The 23,225-nt window shown below is 42.0% G+C and overlaps 1 protein-coding gene across 2 annotated transcripts in view; it reads right to left on the reverse strand.

Moving 5' to 3' along the window:
* Positions 1 to 23,225, reverse strand: part of MED13L (mediator complex subunit 13L) — a 396,084-nt gene that overhangs the window by 190,631 nt on the left and 182,228 nt on the right. For both annotated transcript variants that reach the window (XM_005303233.5, XM_005303234.5), the window contains exon 3: positions 13,014 to 13,098. In XM_005303233.5, coding sequence (XP_005303290.2) covers positions 13,014 to 13,098 — 85 coding nt within the window. The remainder of the gene's footprint in view (positions 1 to 13,013; positions 13,099 to 23,225) is intronic.

The raw sequence follows: 23,225 nt of genomic DNA on the forward strand, positions 1-23,225 counted from the left end.
TGTTCCCTGAGCAAAATAAGCTATAGTGGCAAAAGCACTTAGCCTAGTATAACTGTGTCTACAGTAGAGCTTTTACTGGTATAAAGCAACAGAAGGTCCTGTGGCACCTTTGAGACTAACAGAAGTATAGGGGGCATAAGCTTTCGTGGGTAAGAACCTCACTTCTTCAGATGCAAGTCTTGCATCTGAAGAAGTGAGGTTCTTACCCACGAAAGCTTATGCCCCCTATACTTCTGTTAGTCTCAAAGGTGCCACAGGACCTTCTGTTGCTTTTTACAGATTCAGACTAACACGGCTACCCCTCTGATACTTTACTGGTATAGAAATTTCAATCAAATTACACACACACCAAGCACTACTGCTATATCAGCAAAAGTTTCTAGTGTAGAACTGGCCTTACTTACTTACTTACTGACCAAGTAAGCTACCATCTGGTCCAATAGCTTTCATCTCCAGGATGATTTAACATTTACGGTATAGCCCTATGCAGAACACAGCACAGTCATCTAATTTAGTCGTTACAAAGACATCTATTGCAGTAGAAAGAGGCACATCTGGCCAAAGTGGTCCCTTCTTCTCAGCCAAAGGTAGATGAAAACGAATGCTGTCTTGATTACAACTGCTGTATGATCATCTAGCAGCAACTGTGGAATCTAATTTTGACATAGAGACTCCTTGGCAAAGAGTCCCCTGTTCTTTGCAAAGAACTCTCATCTGAAACCTGACACACACACACACTCCACCGAACACATCTTACAGGATATTTATCCATAAAGAGTAACGTGAGATATCTACAGAAAGCGCATAACTTGTCAAGATTCATAATCATCTCAAGATGTATGTACAGGTAATAATTAAGGAATAATGTATTTATAATTAAAGTATGCTTTATGTACTTGGAGTAAAAATTAGCCACCAGGGGATAATATGTCTGAGTGATGACCCATTCACCCGACTCTGTTCAACTGGTGATGCAATGCAAAGCTCATTTGTTTGGCCTTGGTCAATCCCAAGACTTTCAATGAAAAACCATCAGACATAAGTGCAAACATTTTAAACCTCCTAAAGGTAAAAAACATTATAGCAAGAAAGGGGGTTTGCCCTGTCCATGAATAGAAACAAAAGGCTGTCTCAGTATAACACAGAGGAGGGAAAATCCTTTCATAGGGGAGGCATCTTGAGGAGCGAGGTGTTCTCATGAAAAATTGGATTTTGGTTCCTGTGAAGCCAGCCAGCTCTGCAACAGACTGAACTCTGGCAAGCAGTGGGGGGCGGGACCTACTTTATTATATAGAGAAAGAAACTATTAATAGAGAGAGAGCCAGGTTCACATTTTATTATTTTGTTTTGCATTGTAACCATTTTTTCCACCAGTGTCTCATGTTTCTAGTGGAATCTCTCTCCTTTCTCAAATAAGCCTGCTTTTATTTTATTACAAGTGCTGTGTGTTATAGGAGTGGTGGTTTAAGGAAAAACTGGTAAACTGGGGTATACTGTACCTTTGGAGGCATAAGATCTGGTGTGTCACAGATATCCCAGTGTCAGGGCCTGGATATCAAAGGGGAACGATTCAAATGGACTTGGGGATTGGAGTGCACCTATTGTTAACCTGCAAGGCAAAGACAGGGCTGGCAGAGCCCAGAGGAGCGTGCTTGATTGGCTGAAAGTCTGGTGATATTAAGGAGCTGAGATCCAGCAAGGCACAAGCAAGATTCCCTCATGCTGGAGGCAGGCTATAACAAGGTGACTCTCAGTCCTGGGTACCCCAAGAACTATCACATTAACTGTATGTCCAAACTGCAAATTTGAACAACAAATGGTGGGCACATATCCTCAAACGCAGGAGGAGGCATACAGTCCTGATTATATCTTCTCTTTGCCTGCCCCATCGTACCAGCATCACCTCCATTTTATATGGATTGAGCTCCAGCAAGCTAATTCTCATCCATGCCCCAATCTCTTCCACACACTAGAGAGCCTTCAACAGCAGTAGTTCATTCACGTGAAATGGGGATGTGCAGTTGATTACTTTGAACACTATAGCTCATGTCTCCAGTTACAGCTGAGCTGCATTTTCTACTTAAAGGGTACGTCTATACTTACTTCCTGGTCCGGAAGTAAGCGATCGATCTTCTGGGATCGATTTATCACGTCTTGTCTAGACGCGATAAATCGATCCCAGATCGATCCCAGAAGTGCTTGCCGTCGACGCTGGTACTCCAGCTCAGCGAGAGGAGTACGCAGCATCGATGGGGGAGCCTGCCTGCCGCGTCTGGACCCGCGGTAAGTTCGGACTAAGGTACTTTGAATTCAGCTATGTTATTAACGTAGCTGAATTTGCATACCTTAGTCCGAAGTGGGGGGTTAGTGTGGACCAGGCCAAACAGTGGAACTGCTATGAAACTTCCAGAATGATTTTTGTTGCCTGTCTTTTGGCTTCCATTTCTGCTATATATTTTTTGAGATAAGATGACCAGAACGGAATACAGTAGTTGAGGTGATGCAATACCAATAATTATGTAATTGAAAATATACTCTCTCATTTTCACACAATACCACATATTTACCAGAACTCAGTAACACCTTCTAAATGCAAGTAGCCAAAACGTCATGGAGAGTATGCAGTGCAACCCCAATTTTCTCAACTCTAACTGTGTTCCGCATAAGACTTGAAGGGGGTGAGCTACTGGGCACAGGTGGCTTAAAATGCTTTCATAATCTGCAAGCCAGATGGCTTACCAAGGGCCAGTTTTACTACTGGCACGAATTAGAGCATCCTTAACTATGTTGGCTAGTAGTGGTCCCTTGGCAGGGCCGGCTCCAGGCACCCAAGCACATGCTTGGGGCGGCACCTGGTAAGGGGTGGCGGGGGGAGCGTGGGGGGCGCTCCGGCAGCGCGGCGCTGGGGGGGCACGCTCCGGTTGCGCGGGGCACGGCGAGGGGGGCGGCGCGGCGCTGGAAGGGGGTTCCGGCGGCGCTCGGCGGGGGCGGGCTCCGGCGGCGCGGCGCTCGGCACGGGTTCCGGCGGCGCTTGGCGCGGGTTCTGGTGGCGCTTGGCAGGGGGCGGGGGCGGGCTCCAGCGGCGCGGTGCTTGGCGGGGGGGGGGCGCGCGTCGCGGGACTCGGCACTCGGGGGGGGGGGTTTCCGGCGGTGCTCAGCGCAGGGGGGGTATGGGCTCCAGCGCGCGGCGCTTGGCGGGGGGCGGTGCTCTGGGGGGGGTTCCGGCGGCGCTCGGCTGGGGGGGGCAGCGCAGCGCTCGGCTGGGGGGGCTGAGGGGCGGTGCTTTTTTTTGCTGCTTGGGGCAGCAAAAAAGCTAGAGCCGGCCCTGTCCCTTGGGTCATGTGGCCAGAGATCACTGGAGCACAAGGTGGCTATAGCAGCTCTATGCCAGCCAGGGATTCCTCTGCACAAAGAGAATCCCTAGCTACGCTATTAAGGAAATGTTATGCTCCCCTTCATACTGCTTCAAGATGCAAAGAGGATTTAACGGTGACTGAAAATCTGATCCTTAGAATCCAAAGGATTCTATATGGGGTCAAAACTTGGGTAATAGCCCCATAATTCCTTTAAAAAATTTTTAGACGTTTTCCTCTTATAGAATCAGAAAAAAATTTATTTCATTCTTCCAACAGAAAATTTACAGATTTATTTCCATTGGTTTTTTGCGGGGGTTTTTTCTGTTATTTTCCCCCCAGAAAATAATTGTGGTCCAAGCAACGAGACTTCATATGCCAAAATTCAGACAGAGAGACAAGGTAGATGAGGTGATATCTTCTATTGGACCACCATCTACTGGTGGAAGGTAAAAGTTTTTGAGCTACACAGAGCTGAAGAAGAGTTCTCTGTACCTCTAAAGTTTGTACCTTCCACCAGTAGACGGCGGTCCAATAGAAGATATGACCTTACCGACCTTGTCTCTCTCATATGCTGGGACCAACATGACTACAATAACACTGCAAACAAAATTCAGACTAGAGAGATTTTTTAAGAGTTGAAATATAAAATTATAGAAACAGTGTCTGGTCTGATGGTCCTTTAGTAAAGCAGCCCTAGATGGTCATTCTGAGGAGGAGCCCTTACATCAGGGGTGGGCAAACTTTTTGGCCCGAGGGCCGCATCTGGGTGGGGAAATTGCATGTAGTGCCATGAATGTAGGGCTGGGGCAGGAGGTTGGGGTGCGGAAGGGAGTGCGGTGTGCAGGAAGGGGCTCAGGGCAAGGGGTTGGGATGCAGGAGGGTGTGCGGTGTACAAGATGTGGCTCAGGGCAGGGAGTTGGGGGGCAGGGAGGGGTGCGGAGTGCGGGAGGGGGCTCAGGGCAGGGGGTTGGGGTGCAGGAGGGGTTCAGGGTGTGGGCTCCGGCCCGGCGCCACTTACCCGGAGCAGCTCCAGGGTGGCAGTGGCGCTCAGCGGGGCTAAGGCAGGCTCCCTGCCCTGGCCCCATGCCGCTCCCAGAAACGGCCGGCACCACGCCCCTGCAGCCCCTGGGGGGGGGGGGGGGAAGGGCAGAGGGCTCCACGCACTGCCCTCACCTGCGGGTACCTCCCCGAAGCGCCCATTGGCCGTAGTTTGCTCACCCCTGCCTTACATACCACGTGAAAGACCCATAAATTAAAGACTCCCCGAGTAAAAACTGACAATAGATCATGCTGGCCTTAAAAGAGCAGTTATAATGTATCATGTGACAAAGTTCCTCCTCTATCTTGGTGGGTCCTGCACTTACTGGTGGATTTTCTTGCCTCAGAGATTCACTGTGTGGGTTGGGGAACAGCCCAGAGACTTTCCCCTCTGGAAGAACCCACAGTCCAGGTCAATTGGGAGGTTTGGGGGGAACCTGGGCCCGCCCTCTACTCCGGGTTCCAGCCCAGGGCCCTGTGGACTGCAGCTGTCTATAGTGCCTCCTGTAACAGCTGCATGACAGCTACAACTCCCTGGGCTACTTCCCCATGGCCTCCTCCAAACACCTTCCTTATTCTCACCACAGGACCTTCCTCCTAATGTCTGATAACGCTTGCGCTCCTCAGTCCTCCAGCAGCACACCCTCACCCTCTCCCTCTCAGCTCCTTGCGCCTCTTGCTCCCAGCTCCTCACACTCGCCCCACAAACTGAAGTGAGCTCTTTTTTAAAACCCAGGTGCCCTGAGTAGCCTGCCTTAATTGATTCTAGCAGCGTCTTCTTAATTGGCTCCAGGTGTCCTAATTAGCCTGCCTGCCTTAACTGGTTCTAGCAGGTTCCTGAGTACTCTAGTGCAGCCCCTGCTCTGGTCACTCAGGGAACAGAAAACTACTTATCCAGTGACCAGTATATTTGCCCTCTACCATACTCCTGTACCCCACTGGTCTGGGCCTGTCACAATCAATAAACTGTATTTTAAGGACCTCTGAGGGGGGAAAAGAAGTCCCAAGAGGAGTCATTACAGTCTCAGTTGAACAAAATGATTTCACTGGTTCTATCAATTAATTCAAAAGAAGTTACACTTTTTAAATCAATTTCTCATACCTTAACTTATTCCAAAAAGTTACAGACCATGTAAAAATATCAGTAGGAGTCAGATTTAAAACCTAGAGAATCCAATTTAGCTTCGCAGTTAACTAATGAAGTTGTGCTAGATATTGCAAGTTGCCTTAAAAGAGTGCGGGATCCTACACATTATCATATTTGCTGTTATCTACAGACAAAACAGAACTAGTGGGAGGTGCAATGAAAAGTTTTACACTTGAATTTCTAGCTCTTGTCTGAACGGAATCCAGTTCAATGTTTAAAATTATTATAAGCAGAATGATGGAACACAAAATTGCAATTAAATAAATTCTTAGTTCAGTTCTATTTATATATCTTGTCAATCAGCTGACTTTGAACTGGCTAACTAACACTAGTAGTTGTATAGTAACTGAAGGGCTGAATGCATGCATACAAACACTACCTCAAGAGCATTAGGAAAATGAAATTAGTATTAGGTCTACTATACCGAAGAAAAAAATAACTAAATGACAGAGGATAAAAACATTTTCTCGCAAATCATTCTCTGGAAGAAATTAAAATGTTCTGCACAACCACATGCTGCAAAATTACTATAACACCAATTAATAAGGGAAACAAAATGGAATGATTTTATTCTGTATTAAATTAACTTTTTGTGTTGAAAATTCTGAAGTGTCTGCAGTAAAATTATTTTTGATAAATCACTGTAGTGACTTATTCTGCATGCACCAGCAAATGCAGCCCATTGGAAATAAGATAGACTGATACGTCTCCCATGCTTTAGTTACACAGAGAAACACCTCAAGGTGGTAAATGAGGTTCCCTTTTAATTAAACAGATCTTTGTGAATTTTTAAAACAGAAGTACAAATAATAATTCTTTTTTTCCAAGTTTGTTGACAAAGACTAAGAAAAGGCTCCACAAAGTAAAATACCATTCAAGAAGTATAGTTCATTAAAACCATCCTTGTGAGACTATTCTGGATGTTATGCCAAAACAGAATTAAAATTTCTGAATTAGTAAAATCAAATATGACTAACATGCACAGAAAAATAATCGCATGATAGAAAGTTGTTGGGAACAATACTAATACAAATAACACTAATACAAAAAAAGTCTATACTGTATGTGAGTTAAGGTTGTATATATAACATTACTCCTGGGGAAATACTGCACCACTGTGCGTGCACAGAATTCATGTCCCCCGCAGATTTTTTTGCTTCCCTGCAGAAAAATGATTTTCTGACAGGAAAGCAAAGGGAAGCTGCAAGAGCAGTCACAAACCACTCTCTAGCTGCGCAGATACATCGTTTCAGGAACCCGGAGCAGCCAGATAGAGGAAATCACCACAGGGCTGGGGACACCCCAGCCAGTTGCTCCTACCCTGAGCTGGCATCAGCTGCTAGTCCTGGCTGGGCTGGACACACAAGAGGACGAGCTAATCACTGTGCATATGTATTCAGTTATGATGCATGAAGTTACTAAATTAAGCAAGAATCTCTGACACAACGGCTCCTATCACAAAGAAAAGTATCTACTTCTGAATCAGTTGAGCATTTTTATGAAGACTTCGATATTTGTTAAAGCTGATGCACTTCGTTACAACTCCTCTTCTTTGTGAAACTATTCAGCTGGCTCAAGAGCTCCACTCCAGAACGAGTTGAACAGTTTGACAAACACCTGGATCTTCTACACTGGTGGTCATTGCTTTAATGAAGACTAGGTACACCTAAGCTGAATGGCTCACAAAGAATAGGATCCCGGCATAGTAGCTGTTACTTTGAAGAGTTTCACAGAACTTCTGGTCTTCAATGAACCAAGAACTGGTACATCATAGAGGACTCGATCATCATGAATTTAATTCTCCAGTAGCTAACCATAGCGTATGAGGATTAATTTATGACTAAGAACACACTTTCCTTTTTATTTAACAAAATAATTACATAATGCCAGGCAGCCCAAATTCTCATTATATGTACAATTTTTATTTTCTATTGTTTATAGTTTTTTAACCTAAATTGTCATGAAAATTTATGAAACTCAGAATGTGCATCTTATTGGGAGACAATTTTTAATTGATTAGAACCTGGAAACGAATTAACTCTTTTTTTTTTTTAAAAACTTCTCATACAATTCAATCTTTACTCAGAGATTATATGCTGAAAAATTAAGACAGATACACTGTGTTTTTAATATAAAATAAAGAGGCTGAATTTCAAAACAGAACACAACCTTAGCTCTAGAATCACAATAGCTCTGCCATCATGTATTACCTGAAGGCGTCTCTCTTGTATAAAGATTTGTACATAAACAACAAATAAAGCAAGTTTCTTTGTGCAATCTAGTCTTCCTTCAGACATGTAACTTTCTCAGGTACTCAAACATGATTACTATTATTGGGTATTTTATCCATTGCCTTCGCAAGTATGCTTATATATACCACCAATGTGCTTGGTGGAACTGGCATAAGTGAACTTTGAGTAAATTATCGGTAATTTAATATTTTTTTTACCAGAAGGAAAAAAAAAATCTTCTCATTTTTATAGTGCCCGCAAAATCTACTGCAATGCTGCATCTCAACTAGGAGACCCAAATTAAAGAGGAACAGCAAGTGAAAAAGGAAGAGACAAAGTACAAGAGGAAGTCCAGAGATACTAAGGTCCAAGAAGATCAATTAAAAAGAGAGAGCAAAAGGTTCAATTTTTTTTTAAAAGGCAGAGAGAAATTAAATCTGTCCCCAACAAGCTGTTAAAGATCCACAGAGGTGCATTAGTGAACAGCTGCTAAGATTTTTAATGTATGAATTTTAATAAAAGGAACAAAACAAATTAACCACCTAGCCTGGCATGTATACAAGAGAGTTTTTGGGAAGATTGGGATAAGAGGGAAATGCAGAAAGTAAAGCCTTCCCTACACTAGGGAATTTTTACAAATAGTTCCTGCTGTTGCTAATAATAGTTCAGCCACACCTGTGTTAGTACCATTAGGAGCCCAAGTGTGGACAGCTCTCTTGGTCTGGCAACTATTTTCAGCAGTATTTCAATTAAACTTGCTCAGAGCAAGTCTAATTAACATACTGCTGAAAACAGCTGAGAGTGCAGGAGAACTGCCTGCACTAGGATTCCACATTGCCAACAGCTGTGCAACTGAACTGATGTAGACATTTTTGTCAAAGTTCTCTAGTATAGACAAGACTTAAGGTGGTAGTTATAACACTATCATGTAACTTATTAAAGGGACACTGTCAAATTAAAAGTTAAGCTTCCAGTATTGCCAACTTCAAAAGATCAAAAATCGTGAGTCGGACCCCCCATGAGATTGGCCCAAAAATCATGACATTCTAAAAAAAGATTATATTGTGTTTTTCAGGTCAGTCTCTTGATTTATGAACAGCCCATCCCCAGGGTGTGTGCATGTGACTATTAGTGTTGCCCAATCTCCCACATTCCTGATAAGGTGATTTTTGGCTCCTGCTGCAGGAGCTCTCACCCCCACATCTGCCCAGCTCCTGCCCAGCAATTAATCCGGTTCTCCAGTCCCCCATCAGTTCTGACCCCGTCCAACCTTCCTCAATTCTGCCCCCACTCAGTTCAGCCCCATCAATTCAACTCCGCATCCCATCAACCACCACTGCCCTCAGTTCACCCTCCCAGCACTTACCCCATCTGTTCAGAATCCACCATCAATACAGTCCGATCCCTCCCCCCCCCCCCATCCATCAGCCCTCACCCTCCTCACTTCAGCCTCTCTGTAGTCCCCAGCCTCACCTCTACTTAGCGGTTCTTCACCCTCTCCAGGCTTGGGGGCAGGGGCTGCAGTGGGGTTCCCTTTCCTACTTCCCAGGCTGGCAGGTGAGCAATTGCCAAGGGCTGACAGCTGGAACCAGGCCCGGATTTACACCTTACATGCTCCTAGGCACAGCATCTTCACCTACAGCTGACTTTCATGTTGCACACAGTATTAGAGAGGTAAGGAGCCACTAGAACATTGGTGCCCCTAGGCATGTGCCTACTGTGCCTAATTGGAAATCCAGTCCTACCTGGTACCCGGGCCGCACCAGGGATGGCTGACAGGATTTCTAAATAAAAATTAAGCCTCACTTTTAGAACTCTCAAACTACAGGATTTCCCCCCCCAAGTTGCTTCAATTGCTTATTTGAGAGTTGGCCCTCCCCTTTTTTGTATCTCAGATGAAGTTTCTCTACCCTATTGGGTGGTAACCATGCTGTCTCTTTCCCCCACTTGTTAACTTTGTTTATCTGATACGTAAGTGAATTCTCATTATCTTTCAAAGTACTTTGGAATCAACTGCCTGGTGGAGAAACCACATTCCCTTGTTTAGGATGGGCTAGAAACATATTTGTGCCAGGGCTGAAAAAAATAATCCTACATTTGAGAATTCGATGGCATAATCTTGAACGAGGCCTAAATTTACTCAGAAATCGCGACTCTTGTGATCAATTCATGAGAGTTGGCATTCCATCTGAAAATATTTAACCAATAAATGTTACAAGTAACACCTAAAATCGGTGTAATTGAATGAGACTGGGGGAAAAAAAATCTCTCCTCCTCCCTGAGCCCCAAATATGCTTATACAAATTTCTGTAAAATGTGCAAAGTATACTCCATTTCTGTTTTTCTTGCATAGTAAGTTTCCTCTGTTCTTTGCAAGAATCCTTCACACGATAACATAGAACAGAAAAAAAAAATCTTTTAAAAATAGGAACCTGTAGTTGTAAAGCAACAAAAAATGGCAGATGGAGAAGTCAATACAATATTTAAAACCCCATAACTCAGTTTTTCAAGTTGATTAGATTTCCTCCAAAAAAAAATTTCAGCTATAGTAATCCTAGGTATTACTTGCAATGACAGATTAAAAAAAAAAAATCAGGCAAACATATGTTTTCTTTTTCAAATTGACAGCACACCTTTAATTTTGGGACTGCTATCACGTCTCTGTAACACAGGACCTAATTTATGGGAAAGCCTCAGATAGGGTGACCAGACAACAAATGTGAAAAATCGGGACGGGGGTGGGGGGTAATAGGAGCCTATATAAGAAAATACCCCAAAAATTGGGACTGTCCCTATAAAATCAGGACATCTGATCACCCTAATCTCAGATACTAATCTGAACGGTATGTCTAACCTAGAAATGCTGCAGCTGCGCCGCTGTAGTGTAGACATTACACCCTCCAAGAATTTGTCTGTTGACATAGCACTGTCTACACTAGGGCTCTAGCTAGGTCAACCTAACTTTCTAGTGTAATCCAGCCCTAAGTGTACCCAAGCAGTAGAGCTTTATTTTAGTGGCTTTTTACAGAATCAAATCACTAGCATTACATAGGCAATAATTGTTTAGGCCCTAATCCTGCAAACACTTACACACAGACTAAACTTTTCTTCCACATGAAGTTAAGCAAATGCATAAATATTTGCAGGACCGAGCTCTAACACAGGCATTTTTAGAGAAATAAGTAGCCGCAGGCAGTTTTAAAGGGACGCCAGGTCAAACTGGCCAAAATTTAGGTTTTATATTAAAAAGAAGGGTGGGAGAGATTTCCCCTTTTAATTCCAATAGAAAGAAGTTTAAAAAAAAAAAAAGTAAATACATATTCTCCTGCAGTGTTAACAATTCAAACACAGCAATGCTGGGCAAGAGCATGAGAAATTGACTAGAAACTGGTTAGAAATAGAAATGAAACTAACTAGTCTATTTTCATTGTACAGGTATAGAGAAGTAAAAAAAAAGAAGAAAAGTACATCTTACGAAGTAAACAAATAACACAAACAATTATTGTTTTAAATGACAAAATGTATTATTATATCACAAGTAATGAAATCAGTCCTTTCAATTTAACGGAGGACCATGGAAATCCAGTAGTTTGTATGCCAGTCCACAAATCAAGGGAAGATTGTGTCTATATTGTTGTGCCTCCACACAGATTTTCTCTCCAGAAAGAAAAGAAGTAGAAAAACAGATACAACTATAGTTATATTCAACTGCAGCTTTTACAAGGGCAGAGTTCTCTAGAGAAATGAAAGCAGCAGCAATGAGATGGGCAAGAAAAGCAAAGACAAAGTGCTTGTTTGCACTTCTAAATATTGCTAGCTACAACAATGGACCACATTTGTATTGCTGCTGGCACAAACTGATTCCTCTCCTCCCCCACTGCCCTACCCCAAGCATGGCTGCTTTTACATATATTACAGCTGTATAAGGAGGTTCCTGTGAAACAAAGCTGAAAGTGATGTGAGGATAAACTTGAATAAAGTCAAGTACTTTACTGTTTGGATTCATGAGGTTTTTTTTACATGTCTTTTAATGCCTTGGGGGTCCATTTATGGGGCCAAAGTAAGGTAGTATCAGATCATCTCTTGATACTTCCATTATCTAGGAACTAAAATACCACAAGACGACCAGATCTGGAATTTTTCAGACCCTTAAAGATCTTCCTGATTCATTTTAAAGCACATAAAAGATAACCAAAAGTAAAAATAATTCAAAATACCAACACAAATGTTACACACACTCTGCACATAACTCTCTGATATATCACGTTTGTACAGCTAAAGCTGAAGAAGAGCTCTGTGTAAGCTCGAAAGCTCATCTCCCTCACCAACAGAAGTTGGTCAAATAAAAGTTATTACCTCACCCATCCTTTCTCTCTACAGCTAAATTGTTTTGTTGTGTTTTGATGTGGCTTATCTGCTGTGAAATGTACTGGGTCAAATTTAAAGAGCTGGATTTTGACAGAAATACAATATAGCATACGAATACTTAGGCCTGATTTACACCTAGAACTTAGCTCAACCTAGCTCATCAGTCAGGGCTGTGAAAAATTCACACTCCTGAGACATGCAGTTAAGCCAACGTAAGCCCCAGGATAGACACCACTAGGCCAACGGAAGACCTAGATACTGTGTCTTGGATGAAGCAGATTTATTGCAGCATCAGGAACACCCCTTCCATCACTGTGCCAATGTCTACATTGCAATATTGCACCTATGCCACTATAGCGCTAGTACTGTAGCCATACCCTTAGTTCTTGCTTTCTTAATGCTGAAAGGTTTAGATGTCCCAGGTTTCTACAGTATTAGGCAAATCCTGCCCCCCCCCCCCACAGGTGTGGAAGTTCCCAGATGCATCAGAACTGGCCTGGTTCCACTGTGAAGAGGGCAGATTTAAAAACGCAAGTTCACTGAGGTTCTCTGTTCCACACATGGTCTCTCTTTAAGGAAGAGTAGGGGACAGGACAAGTGATTCCACCAGCTAGTCCCACCTTTCTCCCCTTTCAAAGTTGCACAGGCAGTAGGATCAAATAGCAAAGACTGAAATAGTGGTCAGAGAGTGGATCCACTGACATTCTTAGCCCGAAACTGAGGATGCTTGCCCATGCACAGTTCCCTAGTGCTCAGCTCAGTTCTCAAAAGAGATGTTATAGGATAAGGATTTTTCTAAATGGTTCCTTAACATCCTTAGTGTTGCTTTATGTAGCTGAATGAAACACTTGAACGGAAAAGAGTTTTGCTTACCTTTCCAGCAGGTTGTGGATTGCTTTGAAGAGCAATGTCCTACACTCGTAGGAAAGCCCATTCTCCCACAGTCCTTCCTCCACCACTGTAAAAATATGTAAAATGTCAGAATGTTATCCATGTTGGGGGAGGTTTAGACTATTAAAACAAACATATAATTACTCCAGCAATCAGAATTTTTAAAGAGTAGTTAATTTCTTGAAACTATTTGCATTACCATATACATGAATAAACATAGCTTAGGTTCAATCTTTATAGCTTTGTAGATACAGACAGAAAATAAGTTAGGAAAAATGTATTAACCAAACAAACAATATATAACTAATATTACAGCATGAATCAGAAATGTAGTAGTGTACAGTTTTTTAATTCTTTATTTCTCCTTGGCATCGCTGTTTCATACCTCCTTCAAACATGTCTAGACAGTGTCTCTCTCCCTGGAACAAATGGCTATGGAGTGTGCATCTTAGCATTTACAATTATGTCAGTAAACTCAGGTTAATTACCAATAAATTTACTTAAATTATCAAAAATATTTGTCTAATCAAGTCTTAGTCTACAATTCGCCCCTGCTTTACTTGCTTCAATACTTTGTGGTATAGCACCGACACCACTAGGTACACAATCAAATGATAAAACATAACTAGACTGTCACACTGCAGTTAGAAAATTAAGAAGTTGATGCCATCACCCATACATAAGGCACGACAGGAAATAGGTCTCTCTGTTCTGTTTTGGGTCCTAGCAAGGTAATCAAGCAATGCTGAAGGTTTTGTGCGTCTCCTACAGGTCTTTGGCAGCTTAAAAGACTTTCAGTTCACCTTTAATGGACTTGATACATTCTCATGTGGATTTGTTTTCCCACATTCTTCTCTTTAGAAATGAAATATTACCAGACATCTTGTTTTTAATTCAAAAAATTAAACTGAAATTACAGACATTAAATAATGCATCTGTACATTATAGAAATTTCCCCATTAGCTAGATATGTTTTGTAGAATTAAGATGCAGAAGCTTTGCAGCTGAAGGCTTATTTGTATATCTGTGCCCAAATGGTTTACCCTTGTAATAAAAAATATAAAGGATTTTAATATATAACTGCCATTTGTGTTAAATCTAATTTTCACCCTTTGAAAGTGACTAAAACGTCACCAATGACTAATAACTGCCTGCTAGAGAATAAGAACTGGCTAATTTGCTTTAAACTCTATCCATTGTTCTAAGCCCTATTTTGCAGGAATATACTCTGCAGACCTGTTTTGATGTACAGGCAAATTTAAAACCTACAGCTGATTAATCAATTAACACCTTTATATTTCTGAGGAATGTACTTTTTAGGTCCTTGTGGTTGTGGACATTGTGGTTTAGGACACTAAGGTTGTCAGTGACGCTCTCAGGGAAGACGGCACCGGAGGCAGCAAACAGGGCGGCTAACAGGGGAGTTTGAGAGGGAGTTTGCAGGGGGAGGTAAAGGGGGAGGCAGGAGGGCGCGGTGTGGTGTGTGCTCCGAGTCCACAGGTGCTGTGGGCAGAGATTGCAGCAGCCATGAGCCAAGCAGCAGCAGCAGACAGAATGCAGATGGCCGCATGTGGAAGCTGTGGTATGTATATGGTCCTAGCAGGGGAGCTGGAACACAGGTATGTGTGTATGAAGTGTCGCCTGATAGTGTTACTGGAGGAAAAGATTAAGGGGCTGGAGATGCAGGTAGAGACCCTGGTGGAGTTTAGGCTGGGGTTTGAGCAGCTGATGGAGGACAGGCAAGGGGGGACCGAAGGAGAATGCCCTATGGTGGAGGTAGAGGCAGAGGTAGAGGACGGTGAGAGGGGAATGGAAGGGGGAGAACATGGGAGATGGAAGCATGTGACTGTGAGAAGCAGGCCAAGGAAAAGAAGGGCCAGTGAGGGGGGAATAGAACTCAGGAATAGGTTCGACTGTTTGGATAGCGAGGTGGAGGGGCAGCAGGTGGCGACTGAAGGTGGGAGGGTGAGGAAGAAGAGAAGAGCAGCTAGCCCAAGAGAGAGAGGGGAGGAGTTGATGGAGACAGCACCAATTCTGGGCCCCGGGAGGATTCAGGAAGGCATAAGGGGGAGCATAAGGGAAGATAGGAACAGGCACAGGTCAGGACTAGGGGGATCGGAGACTAGATTACTAGATCGCACTGTTGCCAGGCGACGGCAGGTGTATGTAATTGGAGACTCTTTACTGAGGAGATTGGATAGGCCTGTGACCAGGGCGGACCCGGAGAACAGAAGGGTGTGCTGTCTACCGGGCGCAAAGATACGCGATGTGGACCTGCGGTTGAAAAGGATCCTAAAAGGAGCAGGTAAGAACCCCTTTATAATCCTTCATGTAGGAACGAATGACATGGCTAGGTTCTCGTTAGAGAGGATCAAGGGAGATTATGCCAGGCTGGGGAAGACGCTCAAGGAGATAGAGGCTCAGATTATCTTTAGTGGGATTCTGCCCGTTCCGAGGGAAGGGCAGCAAAGGGCGGATAGAATTGTGAGAATAAATAATTGGCTAAGGGAGTGGTGCTATAAGGAGGGCTTTGGGATGTATGGCCACTGGGAGGCTTTCGGGGACAGACACCTGTTCTCGCGGGATGGGCTTCACCTGAGTAGGGAAGGAAATAGACTTCTGGGAGGGAGGCTGGCTCATCTTATCAAAAGAGCTTTAAACTAGGAAGTATGGGGAGACGGTTGGGAGATGCACAGTTAATCTCCACGCCAGATTCCAGTATGGAGAAGGTGAGTAAAATGAGAGGAGACATAGCTGGGGAGATGAGATTGGACATAGGAAGGACAGGGGGTATGGACACAAGGAGGCCCGCAATATATAGTGCTTCTAATGGGAGACAGGCTAAACGACATACATTAGGGTGTCTATACACCAATGCCAGAAGCCTAGGTAATAAAATGGAGGAATTGGAGCTCTTGGTCCAAGAGCTGAAACCAGATATCGTAGGAATAACGGAAACGTGGTGGAATGGCAGTCACGACTGGAACACAGGTATGGAGGGGTATGCGCTGTTTAGGAAAGACCGGAACAAAGGTAAAGGTGGGGGGGTGGCATTGTATGTCAATAGTGAAATAAGCTGTAAAGAAATAATAGTTGATGGATTAGACAACACAGAGTCCGTCTGGGCAATACTCACACTGGGTAATAGGACTACTAGAGCCTCTCCGGGGATAGTGCTTGGAGTGTGCTATAGACCGCCGGGATCAACCCAGGATATGGATAAGGAACTATTTAATGTGCTTAGAGAAGTAATTACTAATAGAAACTGTGTAATTATGGGGGACTTTAACTTCCCGGACATAGATTGGGGAACAAACGCTAGTAGCAATAATAGGGCTCAGATGTTCCTAGATGTGCTTGCTGACCAATTCCTCCATCAAGTGGTAGCTGAACCGACGAGGGGGGAGGCCATTTTAGATTTGATTCTGGTAAGTAGTGAGGACCTCATTGAGGAAGTGGTAGTAGGGGACAATTTGGGCTCCAGTGATCATGAGCTAATTCGGTTTAAAATACATGGAAGGAGTAACAGAATTAAGTCAAAGACTAGGGTTTATAATTTTAAAAAGGCCAATTTTAACAAATTAAGGGGACTGGTAAGGGAAGTGGATTGGGCAAACATATTAATGGATTTAAAGGCAGAAGAAGCCTGGGATTACTTTAAGTTAAAGATGCATGAGCTGTCGGAGGCCTGTATTCCAAAAAAGGGAAAAAGATTACTAAGCAAGAGATTTAGACCGAGCTGGATGAGCGACCGACTCAAAGGGGCGATTAGGAAAAAACAGAAAGCGTACAAAGAGTGGAAGAGGGGAGGGATCAGTAAGGAAATGTACCTAAGTGAAGTCAGAGAATGTAGAGCTAGAGTGAGAAAGGCCAAAGGCCGTGTAGAGTTGGACCTAGCGAGGGGAATTAAAAGCAATAGTAAGAGGTTTTACAGCCACATAAATAGGAAGAAAGCAAAGAAAGAAGAAGTGGGACCGCTGAAGACTATTGCCGGAGAGGAGATTAAAGACAAATCTAGGCATGGCGCAATATCTCAATGAATATTTTGCATCGGTGTTTAATGAGGCCAATGAAGGGATTAGGGATACTAGCACCACTACAGAGGGGCGTTCAGGATGGGGGATTACCGTATCCGAGGTAGAAACAAAACTTGAACATCTTAATGGGGCTAAGTCGGGAGGACCGGACGATCTTCATCCGAGAATATTGAAGGAATTGGCGCGGGAAATAGCAGGCCCGTTAGCGATAATCTTTAATGAATCTGTAAACTCGGGGGTGGTCCCGTTAGACTGGAGAATAGCTAATGTGGTTCCTATTTTCAAGAAAGGGAAAAAAAGTGATCCGGGTAACTACAGGCTTGTTAGTTTAACATCTGTAGTGTGCAAGGTGTTAGAGAAAATTCTGAAAGAGAAACTAGTTGAGGACCTGGAGGTTAGTGGCGATTGCGATAAATTACAACATGGTTTTACGAAGGGCAGATCGTGCCAAACGAATCTGATCTCCTTCTTTGAGAAAGTAACGGATTTATTAGATAAGGGAAATGCGGTGGACCTAATATACCTGGATTTCAGTAAAGCGTTTGATACTGTACCCCATGAGGAATTATTGGTTAAACTGAAAAACATGGGGATCGATATGAAAATCCAGAGGTGGATAAGGAATTGGTTAATGGGGAGAATGCAGCGGGTCGTATTAAAGGGTGAACTGTCAGGTTGGAGGGAGGTTACTAGTGGAGTGCCTCAAGGTTCGGTTTTGGGACCCATTTTATTTAATCTATTTATAACTGACCTCGGAACCGATTGCAGGAGTGGGCTGATAAAGTTTGCGGATGATACGAAGGTGGGAGGCATTGTAAATTCGGAAGAGGATAGGGATATCCTGCAGGGAGACTTGAATGAGCTCGTGAATTGGAGTATCAGAAATAGGATGAAATTTAATAGTGAAAAGTGTAAGGTGATGCATTTGGGGATGACTAATAACAATTTTAGTTACAAGATGGGGACGCATTGGTTAGAAGTAACGGAAGAGGAGAAGGACCTAGGGGTCCTTGTAGACCGCAGGATGACTATGAGTCGACAATGTGACGTGGCGGTGAAAAAAGCCAATGCTGTCTTGGGATGCATTAGGCGAGGTATATCTAGTAGGGATAAGGAGGTCCTGCTTCCGTTGTACAAGGCGCTGGTGAGACCTCATTTGGAGTACTGTGTGCAGTTCTGGTCTCCCATGTTTAAAAAAGATGAACTCAAACTGGAACGGGTGCAGAGAAGGGCCACTAGGATGATCAGAGGAATGGAAAACCTGTCGTATGAAAGGAGACTAGAGGAGCTTGGGTTGTTTAGTCTGACAAAGCGAAGGCTGAGAGGGGATACGATTGCTATTTTTAAATATATTAGAGGGATTAATACAAGGGAGGGAGAAGAATTATTCCAGCTTAGTACTAACGTGGATACGAGAACTAATGGATATAAACTTGCCGTGGGGAAGTTCAGGCTAGAAATTAGACGAAGGTTTCTGACCGTCAGAGGGGTGAAATATTGGAACAGCCTTCCGAGGGAAACGGTGGGGGCGAGGGACCTGTCTGGTTTTAAGATTAAGTTAGATAAGTTTATGGAGGGAATGGTTTAATGGTAAAACATAGTAGTCAAGGAAAACCAAGCAACGGTAGGTAAATAGCATAATGGCTATAAGGGGTCAGGATGGAGACTCTTGCCTATATGCTCGGGGTCTTACTGATCGCCATATTTGGGGTCGGGAAGGAATTTTCCTACCGGGCAGATTGGCTGAGCCTCTGGAGGTTTTTCGCCTTCCTCCACAGCATGGGGCAGGGATCTCTAGCAGGAGGGTCTCTGCCGGTTGAAGTCACTAATAACAGGATTGGGGACTTCAGCAGCAGAGTCCAGGGAAGGGGTGGGGACGGTTTTATGGCCTGCAGCATGCAGGGGGTCAGACCAGATGATCATAATGGTCCCTTCTGACCTTAAAGTCTATGAGTCTATGAGTCTATAAGACAGAGAAGCTTTAAAGTCCTTGGTGATGGAGTCCCCAATCTTTCTGTCTGTACAGTATTTTGGGAAGAAATCCTCCTCAACAGGAATCGCATGCCCTTTGCCAGGATACCACTATTGCATCAACCTAAGAAGAGAGAATCTCTGAATTGTAGCACTCTGAGAATTCAGGGCTGCCAAATGAGCCCCTCCTCAATAGGAGTTTCTTAGTTTTCTATTAAGACTCACGTGAAGTAAAAATGTAGAGGAATGGTTGTTTTGGTTTTGAAAGGGAGATACCTACACTTCCATTTGATTTGCTCTTTCACTCTCTGGCTGGATCTTGATAGTAAATACAACATACCTCCCCCTAAAATTTCAAGACACATCTCAAGGGAAAAAAACCTCTCCAACTTCTCCAGGTCAGGGTTAAAAAATTCCAAAGTCCAGGGCCCCCATTCTTTGGGAACAGAAGCTCAAAGAAAATGAGAATCTGTTTTTTTTCCTCCTTCCTTCTCCTTTTCTTTTAGCCCTTTTTGGCTGTTTTTCTTTTCTTTTGCCTTTTACACAGAGGTTTCTCATTTTATTTGGAGCTCCCTTTTGGGTCTTTGGAGAGGAAGCATCTTATAGAGCCATCTACTTTTTATCCTCTGATATGCAATAGGGAAAGAAATGCAGAGAAACATTCCTGTAAGAACGAGCATCCTCTCATAAAGAATAGGAGTTAGAAAATATGACAAATGCCTTTCCAAATGGCTATTACCTACTTTAAATGGAGTTCTTCAAGATGCGGGTGGGTGGGTGGATGGATGGATAGATATTCCATTCTTGGGGCACATGCACCTCATATGCTCAAGATCATAATCTTTTGGCCAGCAGTGTTTGTTGGGACTGCACAATCACCACTCAGATCCTTCTCAACTGCAGAATCCCAAAGTTATAGGATTCTGGAGAAAATAGGAAAGAGGATGCGCCATGGAATCACATATATGGACAACACATCTTGAAGAACTCTCCTTTCTTCTTTGAATGCTTGTCCAAATACATATTTCACTCTTGGTGTCTCAAATATATCACAAGATCCAATCTGAGGAGATGGGAACTCAGAGCATAAGTAAACTTAGAAGTCTTAACATTCATATATACCTTATATGTAACCCCAGAAGTAATTGGGATCAGAATTTGGCTTGATGTTTCAATTTGCAGAAAATTCTTAAAGGGAAGGTATATTTATCAAATCTGGACCCCCAAAAGTGACTTCTAATAAATAAATAAATAGTATAAAATAAAAACACGTCAAACTATTGGAACTTACCCTAGCCAACTTTTACAAAGTACATATACCTACTTAGAGAAAAAGATTCAATTGCTCCTGTTAGAGTTCGTATTTTATGTTGATCTTTAATTTTCAGATCAATTTTAAGTGTTACGATGGCGCTAGAAAAGAGTCTCAAATCAATAGAACATATTATATAACCTTGCAAAGTGTGGCCACTGAAGTTAATGCTATTTTTCTAACATCAATATGATACTGTAACAAATTAAGGAGGTAACAAAGGATGATGTTAGTTCACATGATAGAGACTCAAAATGAAACTAAACAAAACAGATACAACAGTACAATCCAAAACGATACAATTTAATCAAACATTTCCAACATTATACCACAGAATTATATCACTATATGTTCATGTATCCAAGTTTATTACTGTTTTGTTAAATGCTCCATGTGACTCTTAAACACATTTGAAATTATATTCTACTATTATTTAACACAGAGGGGAAGGATGGCCAGTGATTAGGGCACTAGCATAGAAGTTGAAACACCCAGGTTCAATCCCTGCTCCAACAAAGATTTACTTTAAGACCTTGTGCAAGTCATTTAGCCTCTTCGTTCCTTAGCTCCCTATCTCACATGGGTGTTGTGAGGATAAATATATAAAAGACTGTAAAGCACTTTGAGATCTACTGATGAAAAAGTGCTGTACAAGAGTTATGTATTATCACTATATTTCACGTCAGTCTTTCCAGAAAGGCAAGATCATAAACATATTAAACCCACATTTAAATAAAAGCAGAAATTTTAGGTGTTAATCCTGACAGAATGTAGGGAGAAAGTAATACCCATGTGAAACTTAATATAGTGCTATTAGGCTTCTGTATGATTTCAAGATGAATGCCAGGTCATATTAGAACATCTTTTCATATGAATTCCTTAATATGGACACAGTACCAATCTTGGGCTAATTACCAATACAAGAATTTTGGACCATATTTTCTGATGGGAAAACTCTTATAACTGGTTTTGATACTTTCAGTTGTAACTCCTTATTGAAGTCAATGGGCGTTTTGTCATTTACTTCAGGAGAAGCAATATCACGACCAAATGCTTTCAACTAACCAATGTATTTCTTAATAAAATTCTTATTTTCCTCGCAGTCACATTAATATTATACAAAAACATCAAAATAAAACCATTCTTCTGTTTTTCCTATATCCATGACATCCTTCACTCTTACAACTATTCCCTGATAAAATTGCTTTTTCTGTTTCCCAACTACATTTAATTATCTTTGTTCTAATATCGGTTTTACACTACTCAAAATGTTCATCTCCGATGGATGTAACAATAAGAGGAAAGCAAACATATGCACACAATTATGATTATAAAAATGGAAAGTTCAAATCCTACAGCAGAATTTCACTTCTGACACCTTACTCTATAACCATCATAATGTTTTAATCTACATAAGTGGGATGACATCTTGAAGTTATAACAGCATGCCAGCATTGTGCAGCTCCTTGGCAAAACGCAGTTAGTGAAGCTTGGCCAAGCTTCAACTACAAAGTATTCTTTGCTATAACAATTTCAGGTATATTACAGAACTAAATTAATTCAGAATTTAAATTCTGTAAGACAATTTATAAGTCTGGAAAGTTGAAAATAATCATTATACTATTTCTGTCTACACAATTGTTTGCAATAAGGTTAGCACTCAAGTCTCCATCTACCTTTCAACACTGCTTGGAACTGTTTGGACCTATGCCATGTGATCCTCAATGCAGAATCCGGGCAAAAATTGGTAATTTCCCCATAAATCAAATATTTATATTAAAAACCCTATCATTCTATTTTCAACAGCTTGGAAAATTTATTTAAAATGTACTGCTTTTTATTCTCTTTGTAAGATCAGATGTTAAAGTTAGGACAGTTTAAATAAATGATTTAAAGGGTCAGATTTAAGTGATATGGATTTAAATGGTAAGATTATTATTTAATATCCTAATATGTTTTATTTTTTAACCTGAAATACTAACTTCTTTCAAGTTTATATATCTCAGTAATTCTCTGAAGAGGCAACCCCTGTTTAAAATAAAATGATCTAAAAGATTCAGGGAAAAAATCAACATGGTAAAATATCAAAGAAGCAAATACTTCAATAATTCTATGTTTCTCAGCACAGATCTTGGAAAGACAAAGTCTGTTCTTTCTCAACAACCAAACTGACATACTTTACTAAAAAGAAAGGAGTGAGTAGGCAATGGAGAAAGGAAGTTGTGCCTGTGTGTGGATGGTAAGGGTAATGATACCTTTAAGTAATTCAGCCACCCATGTTTTAATAATTCAGGTCATACTGCCTTATGCAGTTTAAAAGTGGAATTACTTTCAAAGAACACATTTCCTCAGAGCTATGTTACATATTTCCTTTTAATGTATCATATTGCAGCAACAGCTCAAATGAACGTCTAGACATCAAAAACAGTCTTTACTCCCACCTACTGCTTTTTCACCTCAGGCATCAAAACTAATGAAACCTATTATCCAGAACACTGAGTTCAGTAACCACATTGGCCACTGCAAATATGAAAAAACTCTCTGGGACAGGACTAGTTATTCAACCATTAAAATTACTGAAAATCAATTTCTTGCTGCACACTGTAGAAATACTGATAGATTAAAGCAGGGCACATGGGACAAGAAGATTATTTCCAGAGAAGATTACTATGTCAAACTGCTAAAGAGTGGGTTATTTTGCAACTAGGGTTCATATGTGCTATAGTGTATGTTCCTTTTTACCCTTTGATATCCAGCCTCCTCTTTTACCACATATGATGAGGAATGTTATTTTAAAATGTAGCCATGATTTAAAAAAAAAAAAGAAATCAAATGACTTCACAGAACAAAAATCAGAAATTCAATTACTGCAGT

The sequence above is a fragment of the Chrysemys picta genome, chromosome 15 (assembly GCF_011386835.1).
Source record: "Chrysemys picta bellii isolate R12L10 chromosome 15, ASM1138683v2, whole genome shotgun sequence".
Taxonomy (NCBI): Eukaryota; Metazoa; Chordata; order Testudines; family Emydidae; genus Chrysemys; species Chrysemys picta.